Source organism: Anguilla rostrata, chromosome 15 (assembly GCF_018555375.3).
Source record: "Anguilla rostrata isolate EN2019 chromosome 15, ASM1855537v3, whole genome shotgun sequence".
Taxonomy (NCBI): domain Eukaryota; kingdom Metazoa; phylum Chordata; class Actinopteri; order Anguilliformes; family Anguillidae; genus Anguilla; species Anguilla rostrata.
Genome location: NC_057947.1, coordinates 7404300 through 7425585, shown reverse-complemented (window position 1 = coordinate 7425585; position 21286 = coordinate 7404300). Strand labels below are relative to the sequence as shown.

The window sequence follows — 21286 nt, the reverse complement described above, 5'->3', positions numbered from 1 at the left end:
TTTTCTTTCGCTCTCTCTCATGCACGCACACACAGACATATACACACACCCCCCTCTCTTGCTCTGTCCTTTTCTCTCGCTCACTCTCTCTCGCACTCACACACACATACACATGTACACACACACCCCCTCTCTTGCTCTGTCCTGTACTCTCTCTCACTCTCTCTTGCACTCATACACACACACACACGTAGACACCCCCTCTCTTGCTCTCTCCTTTTCTCTTGCTCACTCTATCGGACTCATACGCGCACACACACACACACACACACACACGTAGACACCCCCTCTCTTGCTCTCTCCTTTTCTCTTGCTCACTCTATCGGACTCATACGCACACACACACACACACACACACACACACACGTACACACCCCCTCTCTTGCTCTGTCCTTTTCTCTCGCTCACTCTCTCTCTCAGCTGTCAGAGAGAGCAGCTCAGAGCTCGCCTCTCATTGGCCGCAGGTGTGGTAGGATTCCACAGGCTGACGGCGCGCTTCAGGGTCAGGCATTGACTGCCCCGCTGCCTGCCTCACTCTCCAGAGAGCCACTATGCCAAAGTGGATGAGTTTTAAACTGCCAAAGGAGGGCAGTCGTGTGAGTAGCGGCGCTGCAGATTTCCATTGAGTGACTAGCCAAGCTAGCAGAAGTGTGTTTTGTTGTTTTTTTTTCTTCCTTGATTTGAATTTATTTGTTGTTACATTGTAATGTGTTTTGTGATGCGATGTACTAGATTTATGTCATATCTGACAACAATGTCAATGATTTTTGGTGCGGTTTTGCCGCGGTGAGATGTGCTAACTCGTTAGCGGGGACGTAGTTGGCAGATGCTGCCTGGAGTTTTTTCTCGCAAAAGTTCTGCTTGAATGCTTTTTGGAGCAGGAAGGAATACTCACTGGAATAATGGACTCAAATATTTTCACTGTGGAAGTGTTTTAGTCTGATCTAAACTAAATGTAATGGACATTTCTCTGTTTATATCCAGGTTAAGTACAGTACTTGGCAACTGAAAGCCATTTTTAAAGCTTTTCTCCTTGATAACATCTCTGGAGCAGATGAGTGGTTATGTATTTTATGCTGGGGGCGGGGCCTGCGAACAGGAAACATGCCATTATAACTGAATTAGATTAAGCTATATATGCATTACTGACAAATACAAATGAATATGCTAATGGCAGACTTTTTTTAGGATCCTAGTTAAAATGAACATGAATGTGCGTAACTCTTTCTGTTCGAAGACCATAAGCTCTGGTGTTAAAAGGCTTACAATCCTGACCTCAGCAGAGGAAACGCCTTGTATTATGACATTCAGATGTTGAATATTTACTTTGTCGCTCCCTTACACGTGAATAGATTTTGTATGCCTTTGTACTGTAGGTTTTAATGTAGTAGTACTTGTGCATCAGTATTTTTGGAGTATTGGGAAATTGCTGGAGCAATGTTCTTGTACACGCTTTTACACTGCTGTGCTCTAACCACATCTGCTTATGTAGCGGGTGTAGCTTGGCAAGTTCACGCTACACAACAAAGTGAGGTACAGTAAAGTGAATGCCTTCTAGCAAGTTACCGTGACAACACCTCTGCAATGCAACCTTAGGGTTAAAAAAAAAAAACATTGCTCTTAGCTAGAGGCTTTAGCTGACTGGTAACGTGTTGCGTCTTAGGAGACTCTGGGCAAACGAGAGCTGCGGGTTCAAATCTCACCCTGGGTGAGTGCTTTTCATACATGCGCAGTGTAAGCATGCTTGCCCCTAGCACATGTGGGACAGGGTCACACTTCAGCGAAGAGCAATTATATTTGTCTTTGGGTCTGGCTGCTAAACATGTTTGTTTTTATTTAATTTTCCTGCAGAACCTTGCTCAAGACATTTTCAGTGGACAAGCAGAGGTTCCAAACACTTCATTCCGTACAAGACAGGGCAGACTCAGTTCGTCCGATTTTCTTCTGCATTTTTGAGTCCCACAACCTGTAATTATTGAAGGAAGATTATAGGTTTCTACTTATGTCCTTCAGTGCATTTTTTTTCTTTCTTTTTTGACTGTACCCTTCATTTTTCTAAAACATTAATTTTGGAACTGTGAAGATCATTTCACATACGTACCATAGATTTCAGATTTCAGATTAGTCCACACTGGAATGGTAGTAGCCTATAAATCAGTTATTTCCCGAATTTTTGGCAACGCTTAAAATTATTCCAAAGAATTGTTCCATAAGGGGTATTTACCTACATTTAAAACAAAATAGGCAGAAATGACACCAGAGGCAGCACAGAAAGCTTTATATTCAGATGGAATTGGCATGGCATTCTAATATTCTCGGCTGGGAATTACAGTTTTGTGAAATAAGTAGGTTGGGATGTTAATTTGTGTCAGCTTAAAAGTAAAATCAATTTTTATTTATAAACATCGCTGTGTTTTGCAGGGCTCAAACATTTTTTCCAAGGAGTGCCCATGCTGCTAATGGTAGTGAGATGTGCTAACACGTTAGCGTGGGACATGGTCGGCAGATGGTGGAGATATCTGTGGGTCCTGATGTTTTTTCTCACTAAAGTTCTGCTTGAATGCTTTTTAGAGCAGGAAGGAATAGTAGCTGGAATAATGGACTGAAGTACTTTTCCTGTGCAAGTGTTTTTGTCTGATCTAAACTGAATGTAATGGACCTTTCACTGCTTCGGTCCAGGTTAAGTACAGTATTAAAATGTGAGCACTGTAGAGCCCTGTTTTGCGTAACTGTGCTCCCAGATTTCAGTTTGCTTGATTGCATTCTAATCTGCATGGCGATCTGGGGGCATCAATCATGTTAAATAGCAAACTGACTCATCTTACAGCTACATTTCAGCACAGGTTGCAGTGCAGGCTACATTACACCAACACTACATTTCAGCGTTGCATGACAAGTGCCACACCCTTTATGTGTTTGTGGTTCTGCTCACTCCTGGGCCCCAGAGAGCCAACATGGATGACATCATGTCAAAAGTTGTAAGTGAAAGCAGGTGGACAGGAAAAGGATTCCCTCCCTCTGAGCCGGAATGGCCGATAAATTCCACAGCTGGAGCCAAACGGCCAACCAGCTGCCTCGCAGAGCTCCGAATCTGACTCAAGGCCTCCCACCACGTGATTTCCACTATCTATGTCAACTTTATCAACTCATATCAGTGGACGTGAGCTGCCTTTACAAATAACCTGCCCAAAAATAACTACCTAGAAAGAGTACTTATTTGTTCTGTCTCTGTGTTTTGTACATTTATTGAAGTTTGTATAGTTTATGTTATAGCTTTTTATTCCTCTTATGCTTGCTGAAACGATCAACTGGGAAAAAGTTGAGTTCTATGTGTATAAGTTGGCTGACTGACAAAATGTCACACCGGGTTGGATTTGCCATAAGATGACAGATTTTATGGTAAACAGATTGGGCTACAGTACGAAGTGATAGAGTTAGAGTTGAGCACAGTAATGAGACCCAGAGTAAAGCTCTGAGAGAGAGAGTAGGTTCCTGTTAGCGGGGTGAGGATTACTTGTATTGGAGACCCACAGTAGGACTGAGTGGGGTGATTAATCTTCTTTGAAGGGGCGTAAATCTTCAGAACGTTATTTATCCTCCTGTCTTGCCCGAACACAACACTTGATTGATTACAAAAGCGATCCCTTGAAGGTGGCTAAAGTAACTTCAGCGAGTGTATGTATGCAGTGAACTGCTTAATCTCTGCAGTCCATTAATGTGTAATGAGCCCTGCTTTTTCTCACTCTTTCATGGCCCTTCGCGCCCAGGCTGCGCCGTCGCTAATAGCCGACGCGCGTGGCGGCGCTTGAGCTGGAGCACTCCATTGAGCCGGCGCGTTCAGGTTCAAATGAGCTGAACGCGAGAAAACGGAGTCGGGGAAGGAAGAAAAACAAAAGCCCGACGCCCCGCTGCGCGTGTCTGCCAAACGTGCCCGGTGGTCTGGATTAGTGCGTCCTTGAGGAGTTGGGGGACGGTGGGGGGCCTGATTGGCCAGCGTCCCCTCCCCTTCTCCCAGACCAGATGGGGGGGCGGACTTGTGCCGCAGGACCTCCGCGTCCGGCCGAGAGATACGAGCGCTCCGGGAGCCCTCTTGGTCTCGAGGCACGAACAAGCGGCCAAATTCAACACCGAAGGGGGAAGGAGCTGCTCTCACAGCATTTCGGGCCCGGCTGTTGGGATTTACGAGAAGGAAAGGCGTGCCCTAACTGGACAGGGCAGAGCTGCACACCCTGGAAGCGCAGTGTGGAGCTGAACGCTTCTGAAGGAGGCAGCACCAAGTGTTCTTTCTGAAGAGCGTGTATGCTGAACGCTCTTAATTGAGAGTGAGGTGCTGAAAGGTCTTACTGAAGAGCGTGATGCTAAGTGCTCTCAATTGGGGAGAAGGTGCTGAAAATCTTACTGAAGAGCGTGATGCTAAGTGCTCTTAATTGGGGAGAAGGTGCTGAAAGTCTTACTGAAGAGCGTGATGCCAAGTGCTCTTAATTGAGCTTATTGTGTTAGAAGGTCTTTACTGAAGAGCATGATGCTAAGTGCTCTTAATTAAGAGTGGGATGCTAAAATGTCTTACTGTAGTGAGTGGTGCTAAACAATTACTGGGCAGAGTAGGGCCAAGCACTGTTATTTAAAGTGGTGAAGAATGCTCTTAATTGATAGTGCAGTGCTAATTACTCTTAGTGCCAAATGCTTTCTGAGAAATTTTAAAACGGTTTTGCGCTCTAATATTAAATGGTTTTATTTACGTCACATTTGTTGTTTTTAATGTTAATTATATGTGTAAATACATATTTTACCTCCTGCAGTTCTTGTTTAATGGAACATAAATGTCTGGAATGGGTCATTATTTGTCAGAGTGGTAAGGAGGCTGTCCGGAGAGACAAATGGCTTTTCAGTCATTTTCCACAGCCCTCAGAAGTTAATGAGAGAACATTGACTCCTGGACCGGAGCGACAGATCCAGAATCCATGAGACTGCGTGGAAGGTTAGGGTTGTGCCAATGTGGCGTTAATGCTGTCACTCAACATTAATGCGCGCTTCCGGCTGACATCATCATCTCAGCTGGGGGTGACAGAATCGTTTGTGAGTCGAGTCTGTCACCGGTCGAGTTCAGAAGAACCTGTTCTCTCTCGTTTAGCTCCTGTAATCCCCGGCAGCAATGGGCAGTGGGGTAATTACGGTACATCGCTTTAGTCTCCTTAGTCCTGTGTCTTATTTAGCATTTTGTGGATGAGGACACACAGTGAGGAAAGAGTAAATGGCTTCACTCAAGGGGAACTGGCTGTCCCATCTGACAGGAGGATTAAGCAGTCCCAGTTTTACATCCACTCTTACTTGCGCTCCGTTCTTATTTCTTCAGGTCTTGCGTTTCCTTCCCGGAACTAGTATGTTTCAGGAAGTGTGAGAAAGGGGAATTAATTTACCGCGGGGATCTGTGCGTCCTGCTGTGGCTTCCTTCCCTCCAGGGGTGCATTAATGTGGCGCTTTTTTCTTGTTCGCCATAGCGGCATCAGCTCCGTGTGATGTGCTGGTGCTTTGTACTTGGTCTAAACATCGAATGAAATCAACAACATTTATTTGTATAGCGCTTTTTACAGAAACCCAACACATAGATGCTTTACAGGTTAGCAGAAAAGAGTAAGAACCGGGCCTGAATCTCCAGATAGCAAGCGCATGAGGTTAAAATAAAAACTAAAGACAAATCCCGACACGGTGGCATGTGAAATCTCCCTGACTGGGAAGAAATCTCTGGAGAAACCCGGCTAGAGGGGAGCCCATCCTCCACTGGCCAGCCTGGTGTAAAATAGGGGTAGAATGGACGTAACAGGAATGTAATAGAGGATCTATCACTTCAAATAAAAACGGGCTGAGCAGGTTACAGTTGAGGCAATAAACCAGCAGGAAAAACAGAATGAAGAGAAGTAATAGTGCAGTTTCGAGCGGCAGGGCGATGCATCTGGAACTCCTGGCTGGGTTCAAGCGTGAGGGGGAGGGGCAGGGCTGCAGCCGTCTGTGACCACAGAATGTGGGACAGGGCTAGAGCGGTCCAAGAACTCAGGGCGAGGGAGGGGCAGGTGCCCCAGGGAAAAAGTATTCTTTGCAGAGCTCTAATTAAACTGAGCCTTGTGATTCTAAGGCTTAAATCGTATTTGTGAGTGTACTTTATTCTCTTTATCTTACCAAGCAAATAATTAGATCATTAAATAAGTGTGATACACCACCCTTCATGGCTGGTGCATACTGGTACTGTGAACGTGCACTACAATTGTTTTCCCTCAGATAAAGTGGCAATGAAATTTAACTGGCAGGAAAACGTAGGGCTTTATACAGCTGGCATGAAGTTATATTGTACACGCCTTAATGGCGACTGGACATGGGCCATGAGTACAGACTGTCAACATAAGCTTCGGTCACAAAACAAAAGGCATTTAAAAAAAAAAAAAAAAAAAGGGTTTGTGTCCATGGTGATCTCTCTGCTTTGATCGCTGAGTTGTTCAGCTCTCCTTTGGATCAGAATAAAGAGTTTTGGGAGTGGTCTGAGCCTTGTTTAAACAGCCTGACTCACTGAGCCTCCCTCTCTCTCTCTCCCTCTCCTCCCTCTCCTCTCTCTCTCTCCCACTCTCCCTCCCCCAGCTCTCCGGCGGTTGCGAGCTCACCGTGGTGCTCCAGGACTTCGCGGCGGGCTGCGGCGGCGAGCTCAGCGTCCAGACGGGCCAGACGGTGGAGCTCCTGGAGCGGCCCGGCGACCGCCCCGGCTGGTGCCTGGTGCGCACCACCGACCGGAGCCCCCCCCAGGAGGGCCTGGTTCCCAGCAGCACCCTCTGCATCTCGCACTCCCGCAGCAGCGTGGAGATGGAGAGCTTCTTCCCGGCGGGCAAAGGTAAGGATGCCTCGGGAGGGGGGGGGGGCCTGTGGCTGCCGGGCTCCTCCAGAGTCAAGGAAACTTTCAGATTCAAATGCAGTGTATTAGCATCGCCATAACAACCAAGGATTGCCAATGTGATTGGTTTATAGTAACAGTGAAGAGCAAAACTTCTATGAATTGTCCACTTAATTCTCCATGTGCATTCCCATTTCTATTTTGTTGCATCTTTCAAACTTAGTTGGTGCATTTCATGTGTGATTTACCAACCTCCGAGATTTTACTTATAATTATCCGTGCGGTACTTTTGGAATGGATGTTGAGGACGAGAAATAAATAATGAAAATGTGTAATAATTAAAATGGATATTCCCCTTCCATATCATTTTTTTTTTAGTCGTTACTTCAAAAAAAAAATCTTCACAGCTGTATCTAAAATCAGAATTTGTTTTTATATGTTACTCTGACATGCAGTTGTAATTTTTACCAAGCTTAATTTTAATGCAAGGCTTAAGATGAAGAGGTAAGGAGCGCATCATTATCTTCGTTTGTGTATTTCAGCACGCCATTCGGTTGGCGCACACACTGCATTTGTCACGCACGTTATGTAATATTCATTTACCACTCAGATACGTTTTGCTATGCTCTTGAAATCCTGTAGAGGGCACTATTGATCGGGATAATAGGAGATGCTGGGTGTCTAAGATACATCTTTCTCAAGTATATTCATCTTCATGAAGTTTTTATAAAGGCACTGGCTGCGTTTGTAAGTGCTGGCTGGTTTGGCTCCAGGCTGGGGCTCTCTTGGCGACTGGGTTGCCGTGTGCACGACTGCGATGGTCGTCGGCTGCACCCGTGGCGGGAAACCGATGGAACTCTTTTTTTTTTGTCTGGGGGGGACTTCCTTTGTCTTCGGTGCCTCGTTTCCTTTGTTTGGCAGATCCCAGTTTAAAACATCCCTTTTCGCAGCGCTTCGTTTTGGGAACGGCCGGGCGGGGGGGGGGTCTGTTTTTCACTTCTCTCCGCGCTTCGGTCGCTGTGAACGCTTCCTGGCGGAGGAAACCGAGCTCGCTTCTATTTCTCTGGCCTGCAGAACTGATGGTCGTGCAGATACACTGAGCTTTAATAATTGACTAACAGCCTGATACACACTGAAAAAAGCCAGCAGCTCTGCTTAACTTACATTTTTGATTAATCAGGGGAATTTACATTAAAATGCCTTCATTGCAAACACATTGACCATGTATTATTTGACCGCATACACCCGGCTAGTCATCGTGATTCAGGAGATTCATTCTGTGTTTAACTAATTTGAATACTGTCGCTATGTGATTCTAGTTATCGAATTTTCTCAGACCTGACTACACTGGGGATTACATTTTTTTCCCTCGGGTTCTGATGGGAAGTTGTGCTTGTTATAGGCAGAGTTGCGAATGCATCATCAGTAAGTTAACAACAGTTGCTTTGTGAAGGTATGGGGCCGCACGAAAGGTCAGCCGGGCCTTCACACAGAGAAGGCCAAAAGATCTCCTGTGTTTATACACTGTTGCCTTTAATCCCACAATTCTGCTTCCTCCTTCACTGCAGTTCCTGTGTTTTAAAAATAGCACGATTCCTGTTGCCCATGTGCATTTGTAACGAATGGAAGTGATTTGTTTGGGGAGGGTTGCATTTGGGAATTTGTAACAGAAATCTCCGTAACCGATCACTAAACAATGTAGAACGTTTGATAGATTGGCAACACTTTGCTTGAACACTTCTACATAAGGCTGACATAGCATTTAGTTATACACATGGCATAATGGCTGTCACAAGACTGCATAACAGATTATGTCTGCTCAATTGACATACATCTGTCATAACTTATCATTAAATCTTATGACATGTTACATTTACCGCAAAATGCCTGCTTATGTCAAATGACAGTTTTAAGTCATTTGACATAAGCAGGCATCATCTGATATGCCATCTTGTGACAGCTGCTATGTCATGTGCATTACAGCGTTATGTCAGCCTTATGTCGAAGGGTTTGAGTGTTACCGAGGGTTTTTTAGGAGGCTAATCCTAAAACTGCACTTTCTAATAGCATTTATTAGTACTGTTGAAAGCACATTCCTACCTCAAAGTTTGTTGCTATACTGTTTGCTAACTGACCTTGATGGCAAGGAAATTAATTCTCAGTTTATCAGTTTGTATTTATATTACTTGTGCTTGTTCACACTTTGTCTTTTGGTCTGTGAGTGTTCTGTGAACAGGGATGCTGTCAAAACAAAGCTCTCTGTGTTCTTTAAATAAAAGATCCTTGTGACTGGAGATAAGAATAGTGTCTAACTATATAGTGTTTTTCCTCTCTCTTTAAGAAATGCATTAAATCAAATTTCTGAGCGTGTGTGATTTTCATAGCTGTCACTGAGACAATGTAGACCAGCTGTGACAAAAGACAAGGGGTCGTAGATATGGCTGAATCTGCAGTATAAGCCTGAACAGGCTTTGCCACCTGAATGCTTTGAGGTACTTGTACGGAATTGAACCTGCAACCTTTAGGTTACAAGAGCTTCACTCTTTAATGCTTTGCTCTTTCATCATGCTATCATCCTATCAATGAAGGCTGTTTATTTAAAAAAAAATATCTTTTACATGTAGTCATACCAGTATATTCATGTATTGATATCCATAAATAGCATCAGGGTTTTTTATGAGGTTGTGCATGGAAACAAGGTCGTATGTGGCTACAGGTGGTGTGCGATGATGGTGGTTCTCTAAAAGACTTTTTGTTCATGGATTTGCTTATGCGCAGTTCAGTGCACGTGGCAACACAGTAGTGGGGAATGCCTGGGTCATTTGTCCATGACGGGATGCAAAAAAATACGGCTTTGCTTTGTTTACTTTGTCCCGGTATGGAAATGCAAACAGCAACGGCACCTCTTTGTTTTCACCCCGCTCGGGCGTCGCCCCGAACGGTTGTCCCGTTCGCCGGCGGCCAAAACTGATGAATAAACCAGCGAATAACAAGAATGACAAATGATTTAAACAGCCAGCGATTGGGTGTATTTTGTGGGATAGGCCATTTTAATGAACACCTGCACAAATCGGTGTGGAAATGTGCCAGGGTAGCCGTTCCTGGCGTTGATGTCCCTCAGGATGGATAAGGCAGTGAGGAGCAGAACAGCAGCCCACCTTCTCTCTGCAGCGCGTTACGCTTCTCTTCGTTTCCACATCTGGACAGTTCTTTTTCTTACGGAGCCTCATTGACCAGTTGTCGCTTGGTTGCACGCGTCTGCGTGCAGTCCGATTGGAGGAGTGGAGGGAGCTGTGTTTGTACTGGGTGTGTCATACTTAATCCTGCTTTTTTTTAAATACGTCTCCTCTCCATGTCCGCCGCAGAAATGCAGCTCGTTAATCACCTGCATATCACTAGTCATTCATCATTAGTCACCTGCGGGCCTGTGTCTGTTTCCTGGTGCGCACGTGGATGCGTGTTCACAAGTGGGTGTGTGTGAGACTCCTGGTTCTCTCGACCCGTCGCCTAATCGCCCCCCGATTTAATTGGCTGAAAATAGTTCCCTCCTTCTCTACCTCAGCTAATGTGCGGTGAGCATCTGATTTTAAAATGGCCGCCATGCATCGCCCGGGCGGGTGCTACGCATTAGCGGCGGGTGAGGCGACTTTCTCTCTCATCGCTGTGAAGCGCTTTTGAGTCGCCGGCCAGAGAGAAAAGCACTACGTAATTGCGAGGAATGAATTGATTGAGAGTCTGCGTGCGTTTGCGTGCGCGATGGAGAGATTGACGTGGTGAGGGAGATTGGGAGAGTAAGGGGGGGGTAAGGGAGAGGAGAGCAGCGGTGGAGGGAAGGTGACTGCAGTCTTTCAGACGCAGTCGGTTCCCCCGTGTGTCAGTTGAAACTGGGGCAGCACCACAACTTCAGAACCGCGGTACAGGGATCTGCAGAGTTCCTGTGCGGAAAATTAGGGGACACTCCTGCAGTGGTGCTTAGTGATAGAGGGCGCAGCTTTCCCTCAAAACCTGCTCCTTCAACCGCCAGTCAAACCACAATTTACCTGAACAGGCACGTACAAAAAACACTGCGCAATTTCACAATGTGGTGGTATCATGAGCACACAATAAAATTTTCAGTGTTGATCAACTCTTACAGAGTATATACGGTTCCTTTTGGACTCGTGTGTACTCTGTTAAAGTTAATTTAACAACGGACCTTTTACTGTGCAGGTTGAGGTGTTCTAGATTTGTCATAGGATGAGCAGGTAAAGGTTAAGTAGTGCTCTGTTCTCTACAGATTATATCTGATGAGTAAGTAAAGTGTCGTACATGGGAGTAATTTTTAAATGGGTGGTATTATACATGATTGACAGACCTTTAGTAGTAGGAAAAACTTGAGCAGAAAACCTGTTTTACCTGGCAGGCGTTATGAGGTTGTGTTGACGCATTATGGGAGCGCTGTGTTTTCTGCGTCTACGTGTTCATCAGTTATCTCAGCAGGCTGGGAGGCTAGCCTCAGTAGCGCCTTTGTTTAACGCAGATTGCAACGTGAGTCTGTGCTTTCTCTTAATCCGCTCGCTCTGTGAAGACGAGGCGGTCGGTGTGGGAGCAGAGAGCCGGCCCCTCCCCCCCAGTGGCTCCTCCCCTCAGCAGGAGCAGGCAGTGCTGCAGCGGGGCCAGTCCGTACTAGAGAGCAGTGTCTGGATGCCTGGACTACAGTCACTACTTGGCTGGGACCTCCCTCCTCTCTTGTTCCCGCGGGTGTTTCCCTTGCCATGGTAGTGTGTGAGCAGGATGAAAGGCGGTTGGAATTGCTGTTCCTGCTGTGTCTGCGTTGACTGGCTCCTGGCTAAATGCTGCTGTTACAATGTGGCAGGTACGTAACTTTTACCCCCAAACACCCCCCCCCCCTTCCCAGCTGTAGGGTCAGGAATGGTGGCAAGGTTCTGGAACGGTGTTAAGGTACGGAAATGTTGTGATGCTTCAGGAACAGCATAAACATTAAGCGGCGGGATAAATGCTTTTTTGAATGGGAGAGAAAGTACTGGAATGGTGTCTGGACCGTCTGGAATGCTCAAATGCTTATTGAACCAGTGTTGTTTTTCAGATTCAGATTATATGTTGTGAAAGTGAGTCACATGTGAATGGTGTTAGCAGTGCATTCTGAATGTAAAATATTCCGAATGCCCTTTTTTATTAAAGACTGTACTTTAATGATAGAGCTGAGACTAGTTTAAATTCTTGTGGCTGCTTTGTATAGGGAATGCATTGCCTATCTGCACTTATCTGATATCTTAATGAATTGTGCAACACCCCAGCAAACCTGGCTGTATTTGCAGTATGGGAACTAGACGTATGGGTGCAGTACAATGTTATCATTCCTTTAGTTTCATAACTGGCAATTTGTAGATTGTTGTGATACGTACAGTTTAACTCATTTTAATATCGTGCTCGTGCGTACAGCAGGATATACTGAAGCAAATTAGGTTAACCGTTTTTAGAGGAGGTTTTCTCTAGTGTTTTTTTTATCAAAATTCTAAGTCAGTGTTCTAGAATTCCATTGCTTTCAATTCCCAGTAGCGATTGTGACATCGGCATTAGAATGTTCAGTTAAGAACATTCTAATCGCATATTTGTGATCTCACACCTTAAAGGGTGAAGTAGCAGTGTCCTATCTGGAAATCAAACCTACAACCGTTTGGCTGTAAGCCCAGTTCGCCGTTCACCGTTTTACACTGCCGCCTGACAGAATTTGACGGAAGGTTGTATACACTTATTGTGAAGTACTTTTTGGGGTGAAAAGAGACGTGCGAACTTCTTTCGGGCACTCGTGATTTTGATGAGCTGTAGATATCCTTCTGTTTTAGTTTTTCTTTCCCCCGGGGGCTCCTGGTTTCTGGTGGATAATGTGAAGCGGTTTTTTGCAGCGTAAGTGTTGTGCGAAGGGTCAGTGCTGTTCAAATGGGAAACGTTTCCTTTTCATGTATAATTGACTTTCTTCATTTAGATTGTGTTTGTGCAGAGCCCGACCGCCTGTTCAGCAGTCGGAGGGGGAGTTGACAGAGGCAGAGCAGCACTTTGCCCCCATGCTAATGTGACCTAAAGTGCTCACTCATTAGCCATTAACCCAGGAAGTCTTTCTGTGCAACGACTGATAAGACAGACAGTTGTAGTCACGATCACTCGCTCACTCAGAGAGCAACACACCGATGAAGGGATGTTGGACTTGTATCTGCAAACCTCCTGTCATGTTGGTTGTGCAGTTATTCTCTTGGAAGACATACGTTTATTTTGTACTACAGACAAAATATGACAACTCATCCTCTCCTGCAGTGAATAATAGTATGCAGATTGGGGCACTTGTACTGTATAATTCAACATTGAAAATACATGACAAAATGTATTTCTACTTCATAAAAAATGTCATATGGCAGCACCAGCTACCAACAGTTTCTCCAGCAGACATCCTTCATCAATAAGGCAAGGCCAATGCTGTAGTATTTGGGATAAATAAACTGGCCACTAATCCTCTTTCATCTGATAGATTAAAAAAAAATATCCTGTCTTTGAAGATGACTCATAAGTAGTCTTGTGGGCAATAGGAAGCTGAGACGGTGAATCATATTTTGAAGTCACACTTGAACTCAAGTTACCTCAACATATTTGTAATCAAAACTATAAGCCACCGATAGTTGCTGAATCAGCATTTTACAGCCTTTGCTCTTGGCAGACCGGTTGTCTGTACTTATTTACTCTTTTTGTTCTTGTTTTAGTTTTGTTTTGTGTTTTTTGTCCCCTCTCGACCTCCATCCCAATACAGGAGACCGTGAAAGGTCTTAAAATATGCCTGCTATGTTGAAACATCTTTCAGAATTGCCTGTTGCTATGCCACCAGTGGAACTATGAGGAAATGAAACTAGCATCCATTCCAGAAACAAAGCGATCTGTAAAGTCAGCCCCTTTCACGTAAGGAACTTGCTTATGACAGGATGCATCGGAGAAGCACGTGAAGCATTGCAAGTATGTTTACCTCACAATCATGGAATGCAAGCCAGGTGCAACTCACCTCAAGCTTTGTCCCAGGTATCACCACAGGAATGTTATAGTTACAGATAGAGGAAATTGCCTGAAAATGGGCATTTGATCAGTCAAGTCTGAAATGTCGGTAGTAATATTCTTGTGGGAGAATATATATGGCAGTGGGCGTGAGTTGTGCAAGTGTGTGGGCTGTTGCCGTGGTGCGATCTGGCATGTCGGTTGTGCGAGCAGGTTGGCCAGGTTTATTTATCCAGCTGGGAATGCTTTCCTCTTTCATCACCTAAGTGTCATATTTCAGGTGTGTGCTGTAGTCCCGGGCCATGTGCGCTCGGCTTGTGCTTCATAATCCAGCGAAACCAGAGATCGTCCTATCAGGACGGCACAGCGGTAAACACCTGCCCCCCCCGCCACAGACCGAGCCTAGATTTTCACAATTTAAGGGCTGTGCCTAAAGCCTACAACTACAAACGGTACAATTTCTGTTTTATATCTACACTACAGTGTATGTGGGGGAAACAAATAAGTGACCTAATCAGTAAAAGGAACTGATTTCTGTTTCTTGATATCATTTTTTGAATATTTTACAAACGTATAAGGATTCCGAGTTTGATTAAATAGTATACATATAATTTGTTATTAGCTGCATTGGGGTATTAGTTTCTCTTGCCATGGGTGCAATCTCGTAGTCTGAAGCCCAGGTACAAGCCTTAAAGAGAACAGGTGAAGTCCCAGTGCGTGTGGGATTGATCAGGTGCTGTGCGGGAGGGTTGATAGACTTGCCGCGCGTAGCACAAAAAAATCCCATTCATTTTACCGCAGGCTTCCCGGCAGCTGTCCTGCCCTGGTTTCAGGTCTGTCTGTGGGCTCGTTGTCGGTCGCAGTTTCGTGGGTGGAGGCCTCAGTCATTAAGGAGCCGAAGGAGCCGTCTTCGCTAATGGTTGCCTCCGCTCTTTGCGACTGGTGTTTTTTTTTCTTCTTTCTCAGAATTCCAAGGCTGAAAAGCTCTCAAGGTCAACCTTGTCGTTGTAGTCAGACCAGCCCTGTGCCACGGCACTCAATCAGTGCTGTGCATATATGCTCGGGAGATTAAAAAAGTTTTTGTTTATTTTATGTCGTCACACTCTCAAACCTTCTGCCCTTCTTCTGTTACCTTAATGCGTATGTACGGTTTGCGTGTGCGTACAAAAACGTCTCTCCAACAGAAAATAAAGACTCGTAAACTTGTAGTCTCTACATCTTTTATGGATCTGTGTGGATCGTGATTTTACATTGCTTGAGTAATCTGTGTTTTTGCAGTTGTGTGCAGTTCGTGTGCATAATACCTTCAATGTGGTTTTGATCCGGGCGGGAAATAATTATTTGATTAACCATGTTTGCTGTAGTCATTCCGTTATGTATCTGTGTTTGTCTAGTCCTGTTACACTGGGTGCGATTAGAGAGAATTTATTATAATTTTTTTGTCTTGTCAGCAAGAAAATGTCACCAAAATAATTAAATTGTGAAATTTTCCATTAAGATCATCAGCAGTTTTAGTCTTTTTTTTCTTCTTTTATAGAGGGCTGGTTCCTCAAGGAACATCACATTTTCCAGAAGGCTAGACTGAAAATGAGAATCTTACTGCAGACACTCCCACTCAGTCGCTGCAGTCTTGTGAGGAAGAGGGAGTGTTCCTGTTTGAGTTTCTGCGTTTGTTGGTGGTGAAACCAGCTCTATGGTGTCGCTTGTGTGTTCTGCTGAGCTTTGAGATTACCTAAAGTTAGAGCAGAGAAGGAGAGCAGACGTACGGAAAAATTAGTGAGCGGTCGTCCTCTTTTCGTGTCTCTGCCTGGTCATTAGATCTGCAGATGAGTCTGATAAAGAGTGACTTCAAGTGTGGGCTTCTGTCTTGAGGTTTCCAGCAGGTATGAGCACTGTGAGGTTGAGATTTCTTCCCCTTTTTCATACAATACAGCTGGAATTTGTCTTAAGTACTTTGCTTACAGGTGCAAAAGCTCTTCCCAGTATGGGAGTCAAACCTGCAACCCTGCTTATGAACCCATTCTCTTCACCATGCCTCAGTAGACCTCTCCAGTTCTCCTTCTGCACTCTTCCCTCTTGACCCGGCAGAATGACCTGTGAGTGCACGCGCGCTATTCCTGAGTGTGCTCTGCCTGATAGGCCGGTGCATCTCGAGTGCAGCGCTCACGCTAGCTAAGCTAAACAACAGATAAGGACCTATGGACCGTGTACAGACACCCTGAGAGGAATGCAGAAATCAGCATTCTTTCACCTTCACCCCCCCTGCCCCCCCCCCCCCCCACAGACCTCACCGCGCCCCGCTGAACACGCTCGCAGGGGGCGAACTCAGCGTTCGTGAGAAGGGTGACGCCGCGCTGATACGGCTCTGCTCGTTTGCGTCTGACCGCAGTCTCCCACTCGTTCCTGCCCAAGGTCACTTCCCCTTTAATGATTCATCTGTGATTCGCTCAAAGAGCCCGTCGTCAGCGCCGAGGTCCGTTGTTTTCTGCTTGCGGGAGGAGCGAGCCTCTGTGGCACCGCAAACTGTGCCTAGGCTGAGCCTCCCCTTCTGTTAAAGGATCTCGTTCGACACGTGGAGGGAGGTCTCACTCTAACAAGGCTGAGGATTCACTGCATTCTAAGACCCACCTGACTGTCACTGTCAAGAGGCAAAAAGGGAATGGTTGCATATAGTGTGTCATCAGAATTCCTCAGTGTGTGGGATTCAAACCCAGCCCAATGTTTGAGGATTGAAATTGCAGCACTGATCCAGTCTGATCATTCCTGCAGCCTCTAGGAATGGGCATTGAATCAGAATCAGTGAAGAAAAAGTGGATGAGCTGACCCTGAAGGTCCAGATTCAGTTTTCTGTGGTGCATTTTTTTTTTAGAGTAGCAGATTCAAGAAGGATTTGTGTAGAATTTTTATAGTGCATTTTGTTAGTTTCACTTAGAAAATCTTGATGTGTCAACACCAGAAAATGTAATATTAAACTTGCCAAGGGCCAAAGGCCAAAAAAACGTAGATACGTTCTGTTCAGTTTTGTGAGTGTGCATGTGTCCTTATGAGCGCGTGTGCGTACGTGTGTGTGCATGCGTGCACGTGTGTATGCATGTGTGTGTGCAACGTGTCACAGCATGTGCGCGTTTGTGTGTGCATGTGTGTACATGCATGCATGTGTGCTTGTGTGTTTTTGGATTTATGTGTGTAATCGTGTGTTTGTGCATATGCCAGTTTGTGTGTGCATGTGTGTTCATGCATGTATGTATGTGTGTGTGTGTGTGTGTGTGTGTATGTGCATGTGCAAGTTTGTGTGTGTATTTGTGTCCTTGTGTGTGTGTATTTGGATGGATGTATGTGTGTGTGTGTTGCTATATGTGTGTTTGTGTATGTTGCTGTGTGAACAGTTCTGGGAACTCACTGCACTGGATCTCTGTCACCCTGCCATTGCCAATTATCCCAGACACTTTATTCACTTCTTTTGTCTGTTTAAAGTGTCCAGTTTCACCATCGACTCCCACAGAAATCACAGACAAACGGTAAAATGACCATTGACCGGTAGGACGCTGAATAATATCCCCGCCTCCTTCCTTTGTTTATCTCCGATTTGGTAGAATGGCCACCGCTTCCTTTATGGAGCATATTCAGACGTTCACAACTTCACAATTTAGGTTTCAGTTCAGTGTGCGTGTAATATAAATATTACATTATAATGATATATCTAGTATTGCCATGAGCCTGAACAAATCATCTATGGCATGGATCGTGTGTTGCCATATTTTTGCTTTGCTTCTCATTATCCTTTGCAGCTTTGCTGTGAGAAGGGTGTTTATAGAGATGATGGGGTGTTTGTGGAGATGATTCTGTCATCTTCAGTAATGAACACCAGAGATCTGAACGTAATGGCCACACTCTCTTAAGGTAATTGCTCGCAGCAAGAGGAAAGGTTTCTGCGGGATCTGGGCATTAATTAAGCTGAGCTGCAGTCTGGTCTGTAACGGCTTCATGTCGGAGCTAAAGAAACGGGCCTCTTTCAGGATCTTTATCCATGAGGGAAACTAGACGGAACCCGTCCTGGCATTGTCAGATACTGTGGTGTTTCTGATGGTCTCTCTGCTACGCTGAGGCACTGTAGACTTTATACATGTTGAAATGTTTTGTTCACGGATCACACAGAATTCACACATCATCACATAGAGTGTGTGTATTGCCACAAGTGAATTACTGCATGTGTGTCTCAGCAAGTTTCTGTATTGCGTTTTTATCAGTTAAAACAAAAGGAATTTTCTAGATTCCAGTAGCACCTTCCAGTGTTGTCTGTGCTTTGAGTGACCTATAAAGTCCAGCAGAACAGCCATCAGACTGACAGTGTGGCTGCTTGAACTTAAACTATTTCTGAGTCTATTTCTGAACCGTGTGTTTGTCCCATGTGGATACCGGACAAACGTGCCATTCATGGATTATAATTTGTTCTCAGATGGAACATGATTTTGGAGTGACCTGACTTTATTTTAGTTTGGCGTGGTCATGTGTTTTTGGAAAGGACGCTGCTGAGATGACATTCTTTCAGTTAGCGAGGAGCTGGTTCGGTCAGTTTCATATCTGATCCCTACACTTCTGTTTGTGCGTACGTTGGGGTGGTCATGCGAGAGAGAGGTCGTTAGCAATTCTGCCCGAAACCTTTTCCAATCTTAACGATCGTGCTCCAGGTTATCGCAGATATGCTCAGATTTAACTATTGACTTCATGTTTTCCATTTTCTAGGGCAGAATCTACTCTGAACTTTTGTCTCTGGTCTGAGCAGAGCAGATAATTCTAACTATCTTGGAGCCACCACGAGTGAGGACGTCCTGATGACATCCTGAGCGTGCTTTTCACAAACGCGGCGTGCCTGTTCTCCGTTGCAGAAAACTACTCGTCGAGCGGTCCGGAGGGGAAGTCGGAGTCGGTGGCCACCCTCCAGCCGCAGACCTCCATGAGCTCCATCCAGACCAGCTCGCCGGGGCCCAAGCGCTCGGGGAACACGCTCAAGAAGTGGCTGACCAGCCCCCTGCGCCGGCCCAGCCACGGCAAGGCCGACAGCAGCGTGAAGAAGATCCCCAGCAAGCCCAAGAAGAGGGACGGGCGCAAGAGCATCGACCTGGGGGTGCCCGGCGAGAACGACGGGGCGGCGCAGGACGAGAGCGCCGACGAGGTACGTGGCTCCGCCCTCGTTCCCGTGACGACAGAAACCCTCCCCTTCCGCCGAACCGGCTGTCTCGCCGTGTCTGTCCTGGACCAGATAGTCCTATGGGATAGCCTCTAAGGGTGTAATGGTACAATGATCCGGATCCCTGTATCGGTTCAGAGGGCAACAGTCTGATCCTATGCAGTCGATACAATCAATCATTATCATTATGAGCCACAGAAAAATATTTATTTAAATATTTATAATCTTACGGCAGTTTGCACTCCAGTAACACTGCCAACATCATTGTTTATGTTTTATGACTCTTTTATAACCTCTTCATCACTCGAGGCTAGTGCTGTTTTTCCTCTTTATACATGCCGTCAATGATTTTTTGCACTCTCAACCTTTTGGTTGTATGTATACGTTGTAACAGGACTGTGTTAGCTGGATTGTTTTTTTCTATATTAGATTGTTTTTAATCGCATAATAGTAAAATTTGTGATATTGCCTAACATCAAACCATAGTCTCAAGAATCGAATCATATCTTATCGCGGTGAAGCCTGATGTTTAGTGCGTCTTTCCCTTCACATTTGACTTGTTCCGATTCGAGAGCTCTAAAGTCTGAATTCAGCTAAGGCAGCCAATCAGCACTGAGAAAATACCTGTTCACATGGTCGACCGGTCGACCGGAGCTTGTGCAGACTCTCTCGTCTATGAATTTGATCCTTAATAAATGCTGCGATTGCACAACTGCTCTCGGCACAGGGGAAGGCTCCTCAAAAGCTGCTGCCTTCCTACAGTGTTTCTATGACCCGCCCCATTGAGAAACAGAAACCTGCGGGAGTGTGTGTTGTGAGGATTCCTTAGTGGACTGTGTGTGATACAGTCTGCATCATCGTCTGAAAACAGAGTCATCTATATAGAATCCTTAAAGACATACTATGCAGGATTTTTTAGCCTTGCTGCGGTCCTGTGTTTATGTTCAAAGAAGATCCTCCTCCATCTTCAACCCTGCTCACTCACCCAGAGTAGCCGACTTCGGCAATCCTAGCTACCTAACTGAGCTAGCTGGATAGCTTGAGCTAACATTTACTTACAGTACATGCCCAACAGAAAACATTTCCAACAGATAACATGTCAACTCCGTGTCACTTTTTAACTCCTTTGTGAACTTCACCATCCCCATTGCGAAAAAGCAATTCCAAGGTTGACTCCCTGGTTGAATGAGCCCTGTCGGCTTGTGATTTTGCTTTGCTGTGTCTTGTACTTTGCCTCTTCACCACTGCCATCGCAGTAGCTAGCTAGCTACAAACGCTCAGCTTAAAGAGCCCACCCCACAGGCTCTGTAGCCACACCCACCCCACCCCACACGGCAAACAAGGGTCATGCCCAGAAACGCACTGAACACATTTTTAGAAAGAAATACAAGCAGAGGAGCATGGATTTGGCACATGCAGAGACTCTTGCATGAAATCTTGCATGGTATGAATGAAGATCTTTCCCAGGCTTGAGCTTGGGGTAGTTTGAGGCCAAAGCCAGTTTCCAGTACAATACTCAACACAATCAACTCAGTGTTTCCCTGTTCCAGTTTTGAGAAATATGCACATGTGAAAATTTCCATATTTCTGAGCAACTCTTTCCTATATGCTTTGAATCATTTCAGTGTTGTAGGTGTGTGTGTGTGTATGTGTTTGTGTGTACAGTGTGTGCCTTTGTGTGTGTGTGTGTGTGTCTGAGTGGTGTAGCATTTACGTAACAAGTGAAGGCTTTTTGGTTTCGCATGTATGTCATGGTCATTTTCCAGTATCAGCTTAACATTGCAGAAACATTATATGAAATAAGAGTGTATCATTTTCATTGAAAGAAGAACTGGCAGTTACTGCAAAATGCACGTGCAAATGATATTTCCAGACACCACGATCCAGTAGAACAAAAGCAACTTCTGTTTTGTTTTTGGCTTCAATTTCTGTCTTCTCTGTGCTGAAATAAATTGCTATACGCGGTTTCCGTTATTCCCATATTATGCTTTGAGAGGCATTTATTCCACCGTTCCTTTGGCGTGTGCTGACAAATGTTGAAAATGTCAGGCTGTTAGTCACACTTCTGTGATTGTACGGATTTAACCACCGTTTAGTTTTATTGCTCCATCTCCAGCACATTTTTATATTTACGTCTTAGCAGATATTATGAGGGCCTATTTATGAAGTCAGTCCGTAAAAAAGAATTT

General features: G+C 45.2%; 1 protein-coding gene across 8 annotated transcripts in view; it reads left to right on the top strand.

Annotated features, from left to right (window-relative positions):
• Positions 1-21286, top strand: part of kalrna (kalirin RhoGEF kinase a) — an 83355-nt gene that overhangs the window by 38060 nt on the left and 24009 nt on the right. For 6 of the 8 annotated variants that reach the window (XM_064311502.1, XM_064311510.1, XM_064311503.1 and 3 more), the window contains 2 exons: positions 6628-6874; positions 18796-19082. In XM_064311502.1, the coding sequence (XP_064167572.1) occupies positions 6628-6874; positions 18796-19082 (534 nt within the window). Of the gene's footprint in view, positions 1-410; positions 597-6627; positions 6875-11529; positions 11730-18795; positions 19083-21286 lie in introns of those variants that run through there. The other 2 variants (XM_064311507.1, XM_064311509.1) reach the window with 2 other exon arrangements.